At 35.8% G+C, this 6,230-nt stretch overlaps 1 protein-coding gene across 1 annotated transcript; it reads left to right on the forward strand.

Annotated features, from left to right (window-relative positions):
- The first annotated feature begins 208 nt into the window (after positions 1 to 208).
- LOC113100004 (homeobox protein Dlx4a) lies at positions 209 to 5,876 on the forward strand. Its single transcript, XM_026264876.1, has 3 exons — positions 209 to 691; positions 1,728 to 1,921; positions 5,305 to 5,876. Exons 1-3 carry the CDS (start codon positions 388 to 390, stop codon positions 5,551 to 5,553), a joined length of 747 nt encoding a protein of 248 aa, XP_026120661.1. The 5' UTR covers positions 209 to 387; the 3' UTR covers positions 5,554 to 5,876.
- The last annotated feature ends 354 nt before the right edge of the window (positions 5,877 to 6,230 follow it).

Below are 6,230 nucleotides of genomic sequence, written 5' to 3' on the forward strand. Positions count from 1 at the left end.
CTGTTTTTATTTCTCGGTATTAATACAACGAATCAAACGAATGTTTTTAAATTGTGTTGTTACATCAAAACCTGAAAACTTGTGGATTTTTTCCGTACATATTACACTGGTGACGTCATTGCGTCTAAAGGAATGACGAGGACGGCGCGTGCAGCCAATAAGAGAGCGCGTTCTCACTGCTGGAATTAACTCCAGTATGTGACGAGACTGCAGAGATGAACTTCACAGACCTCATACACAGCCAAAACGAAAGCAAACACACGAGCTTCGCGTTTTCACGGACATGGATCTTTCTAATGGACCTCTTTAAGCGATGGAAATCACATGACTTTTAAATAGATGCTGCTTTTTTATGATGCATCGGTCTAATGGACATAACTCAAAAAAATGACTATGACTTCACTGTCTGAAAGTTTGGTGGCTTCAGACCCCTCAAAATCGGCTTTTCTGGAGTTCAGTCACGGTTACCAGTCTCAGCAGCAGCATTCGCCCGGTGTGTCCCACGCGCACTATCCGGTGCACGGTTTGCATCAAGGCGCACATTCGCAGTACGACGCGGCCTTCTCCTCGGGCGCTGCTTCGTACCACGGCCGTCCGCTCACTTACCACTATCCCACAGCCCATCACCACCCCGCGTACCTGCCCTATCAACACAACAGCGCAGTCGGACATTCAAGAGTAGAGGATGCAGGTAAAGAGCGCTTTCCATCACCTAGATTAAAAACCTATTACTAAATTCCGTGTTGCGCCAAAGTTATGCTATGGCTGAGAAAATTAGTTATAGCCACGGGTCGCAGCATTTGTGATTGTTTTCCGAAGACAGAAATACTGAATTTTGGTTTGACATGAACGATTATTGCTCCTGAAATTTGTTTCATTTAATTACTGACACAATTCTAATTAATAACGTGCCAAAACGTTTAAAGCCCCCGATGGGGCAAGAAATAGCCTATTGCAAAGTTTTATATCTTCACAATATTTTTAAAAACTGTCTGAGCGCGTAAAATATCCTGAAGAAATAGAAATGCTCATTTAAAGCTCAGAATAAAGACAGGAGATTGAAAAAACACGGTAAATCATGAAATCACTGTCAAAAGCTAATTGTGGATTTAACGATTATTTTAAGAGAGAGGATATTTGCTTTAGTTTTACTCAAATTGATAGGCTACGTTGCTATTTTTTTCTAATGCCATATTAACCTTAATGTCATCGCAATATGAATGAATATGGCTGAACCTGATGACTCCAATTAAAAAATCAAGTGGCCCAATTGTTGGACCCCGCTCACACACACACACGCGCGCGCCTGTCTTTGAAACTTGTCTTTAGATTACAAGATCAAAAAATTGAATAAATAATTACTGGCTTGTTTTAGACTAACTATTACACACTTTTAATAATTATATAGGCCCGAATATTTAGCCCATTTACCTACCCTTTCTTTCTTTTTTTTTCTTTTCTTTTTTTATTAAACTGAGATTTGACAATAAAGTTACAAAGTATTAATATGGACTAAAACACAGGAACTGCCTTTTCAGATATTTCATAGTGAAAATGTCTATTTTAACCCTAATGCCTTATATGCATTTTTAACAAACGTTTTCTTCTGACAGAATGGCCTACACATTTTTGAGAAATTTTGATTCATTATACAGTTATTAGTAGCCTACCTTATTATTTTTATTATTTTAGCTAATTGTTGTTTAATATTTAAACTTCTGCTCAAGATTCCGAGAAGCAAAGTTCCATTGAAAGTGGAGAGATCCGTCTGAACGGGAAGGGGAAGAAGATCCGCAAGCCCCGCACGATCTACTCGAGCCTGCAGCTTCAGGCGCTCAACCAGCGCTTCCAGCAGACCCAGTACCTCGCGCTGCCGGAGCGCGCTGACCTGGCGGCCAAACTGGGGCTGACGCAAACACAGGTACACAGGAACATACGAGAAACACTGAATCAAACATCAACAAACAATTCCGTCTGTGCACCACGATGTGTGTATTATCTGTGTGTAGGGTCCAGTCTAAAAAGAAAAATGGCTGATAATAAGAATAAGAAATTTTCTTTGAATATCAGAAGGCTGGGTCTAGTCTAAGAACAATACAAACCAACGCGAAGCCTTCAACAGGTGAAGATGTGTAGGTCTGTGTTTTATAGGACTGTTTGGGAGAAAGTTGAACGTTTAGCGCATAAAGGGCGGTTCGTCCTTAGCTCGCTCCCAAAATAGCCTACAGCGTTATCTAAATATTGAGTAAAAATGTTTGTCAAATATAAAAATCACTTAGCCTATCGAAACCTTATCAGGGACAATGGAACGAAAAATAAACCATAATAATCGAGGCCTATTTTGCATTAGTCATATTATTTAAAAAAACATGTCTTATACTAACGTATATTTAAGTGTTTTGTAAATATAGCACGCACACACACACACACACACACACACACACACAGTTTTGTAAAAACGATAATTAATGAGCTGTGCCTTCCACGGAATGACAGGCAAGTAAAGAAATTCATAGGCTCACGTTGATAAGCACAATTTCGAGGTGTGATGGGCTGTTCTTATTATTTCTTATACAATTAATAGGCCTACATGAACCATGCAAAAGCTTTTCACCGTACTTTTCGCAATCAAACAAGACAAAATAAATAAATAAATAAATAAATGTGAGCACGAGTCTCTTCCTCCTTCATTGGCAGGTTCTAATAATTATAATTAATGCTTCTATAATTAAAATCGTGGCAGCCACATTTTATTGCATAATTGCAGTCAAAAGTTGATACTGCACAGTAGGCTAGATAAAAGGGAAACTGTACGAATAAATCCCCATATGTAGAACAGGTCAACTTTTTTGTTCAGATTTATATAAAAAAGTAAATATCCAACTGTCATTTACAGCTGAGGATTGTATCTAAATAATTTACTGAATATTTATTGCAGTAACAGTTCCCCTATACAAGACTTTGTTAGGCACACACATTTATTCTAAATTACTTCATTCTCATGACAGTGTTTTTAGAAATAATGCATTCTATTTTCTTCCCAAGCATGCAGAGTTAAAATCTTTAGAGCAGCAATATTTCTGAAACCCTGATTAAATAAACTCCTAATTATTTCTTGCTTTATATTCAGCAACATTAAATAACATACTAAAACTTGTTTAAAAACTTGTCTAAAACTAAACATTTTCAAAAATAAATCAAATATCAAACTTGCAATACGAACATCTTATTAAAAAGTATACTCATCTTTCCCTCCCATTTAACCTTTCCACTCAGCTCCTCTCTAATCCAACCTTACGGTGGCCCACCTGACTTCACCCTACACTTCAGTAACTAATGAAAGGACACACTGAAGCTTCTAGAAAGATTACAAACCATCCACCCACACACAACGTCTAACTTCCAAACAATGAAAACTTACCGAACTCAGAAAGCAATTTAGAAAATCATATATATATATTAAAGTCATATATATATATATAATTAAAGTTACTCTTAGATGATTTGTATTAAAGCTTTTCATTTATTTTCATTTTATTTAGCTTTTCAAATGTTTTCATTTTATTTTTTATATAGATTGAAAGTCTGGGTCTAGGAGTGCTAAAAATACAGAAATATGAATTCTTCACTGATCTGTAATAGAGATTATGTATAGATCAGTGGAATTGTTACATTTTTAAAACTAAACAAAGAGTAAAAGTGAAACTTTCTGGTTTCTGAAACTTTCAATATTAATGGTCTGGAAATAATTTATACATTATTTTAAACACATCATGACCTTAATTCCTACTAATTGCTCTTATTATCATAACAACTGTAAATTAACAGTTTTTGTGTGTGTGTGTGTGTGTGTGTGTGTGTAGCCTATATTAAATCTCCAATACAATTACATTATAAATACTCTGTGGTTTGGAAACACATTTTTCATTGACTAGTGTTATTGTTTTCTCTTGGGGACATTTACAGATAATAATCTGTTCAGATATTCAGCACAAATATTCAGCAGAACTGACACACATATCAAAATATATCAAAAAGATGTTTGCGTGATAGTGTGTGTGGCCAGTTTGCAGAGCCAAATACTCTTTTATAAGCAGTTGAGATTCTGTCATCACTGCCGTCAAAAAGTGTTGAATGTTGCCTCTGGCTCTTGTTCCTGCTTTTTAGTGCAGGCGGCTCATTTAATCTATTTTATGATACATGCAGATATCATTTTAGTGATAAAAATGAAAGTATCACCACATAACAGAAATGTTCTGAAAAGCGGCAATATGAAAATCACATTAAAATAAAAACATGAAAGCCTAAATTAGAATAATTATTTTGTGTATCAAAGAAAACGGTAAGGGTAATTGGACTTTTATCCAGCTTTAAAGTCTCTTGGAAAACATCACTTTAATTGTTTCATTATAGAAGATTTTACAGCTCTGTGGGTGTCACTTTGATTGTAAATTCACAATTAGTATGAATTTTCCACCTAGGTCACACAATAAAGAAATTAAAAACACCATAAGTATAATATCATGGGTTGTTTATGTCATATATTCTTGAAAAAAAAGCATGCACAAGTTTGTGCAAGGGAGAGTTCTGGGTAAAATTGTGGAGTGATTAAATAACAGCAACAACGTTTGGAGTTTTGTTTCATCCAAAAATCTGTCAAGCTTTTCCCCCTTCTCACTAACAGCCAGCTCAAGCTGGTGTTGGCAGAAGTTTGTGTCAAAAAAAGAGAAAGAAAATAAAAACAAGTCATGCTGACTCAAAGCTGGCAGAAATTCTTCTGATACTGAAAATCAGGGTTTGTAGAGCTTTACAGAATACAAAAAGACAAGAAAAACTTCCCAGTGGTTAATAGTGTAAAAGTTATCGGTGATATCGGTGAGGACAAGATGCTCTTCCAAAATGATAGCAACATCAATGGTTTCTTTTGGAAGCACTTCCCATTGCTCCTCCTCTGTCAGAATCAAGATGCCCATGTCAATGCCCTTTACTAATTCTTCAGTTTCACGAGATGGCTGAAAAAAACAAAAAAAGAAGAAAGTCCGTTTCTTTGAATGGCTGATTTTGGTGATAACTTTATACAGCATCATCATGCAGTTTTGATGTTTTTCATTGGCATTTTATTATTAAACTACAAATGTATTATTACTACAAAAAATGCTTACTGTTCTGCATTTTTATAATTCCTTCCAATCTTGCTCAACATTTGTTTAATGAATAATAAAAATTAAAGTTCATCACATACTTGTCAACTGATGAAAACATGTGTTTAAATAACTAATGCTAATCCAAGTGCAAATGTTGCAGGTGAAGATATGGTTCCAGAACAAACGTTCCAAGTACAAAAAGATCATGAAGCATGGCTCAAGTGGACCAGAAGGAGAACACCTTCAAGCAGCTTCTGCAACACCATGTTCACCAGGAATGCCACCCCTGTGGGATGTTTCCATGTCAAGCAAAGGTGCCCCCATCCACTCTGGAGGATATATGAACTCTTTTGGACACTGGTACCCTGGTCATCATCAAGACCCAATGGCCAGAACTCAGATGATGTGATGGGATGTTTAGGACTCTCTGCAGTGTATCGGCATACCCTCTACTGATCCAACCATTTCGCTCTGTTTCAGATCACACCAGCCCTTTTTAGCACGGTTTACTCACAGTCAAACGTTCTTCAAGTTCCTCCCCAGTATTTTCTTCATGAAGATTTAAAATGCTGACATTTTTGCTGGCAGGTTTTTGTTTTTTGTTTTGTTTGTTTGTTTGTTTGTTTGTTTTTTTAAAAGACTGAATAAGCAACCTAACCTAAATGTGGATTTTGTAAACTCTTGTAAATCTGAATAAAATGCCATTGTCTGATTGCCATTTATGTCTATCTTGTATTTCAAAGCCTGCAACCTCTGTCATTCTTTCTGACCATTTATCAGTCTATTGCAATTTTTTAAATAAAGTTGCATGCATAATAATTTTAAAATAATTAACTGAATGTTTAAAAAAATGATGCAGTATAGCGTGTCAAGCCACAGGACATGTAAACACGTCAAATGGATTTAATCTAAAAGTCTCGAAAGTAAAAAAAAAAAAAAAAAGCTATATTTATGTTCATGTTAAGTATGTTGACTTTCTGATGCCACCTAGTGGTCTTAAACACACAAAGAGGGTATCAGCTTTTGAGTGTTTGGCTGTAGTTAACTTTCTCTAGGCCTAACACACACAAAATAATTAACAGATGA

Source organism: Carassius auratus, unplaced genomic scaffold, assembly GCF_003368295.1.
Source record: "Carassius auratus strain Wakin unplaced genomic scaffold, ASM336829v1 scaf_tig00217098, whole genome shotgun sequence".
NCBI lineage: Eukaryota > Metazoa > Chordata > Actinopteri > Cypriniformes > Cyprinidae > Carassius > Carassius auratus.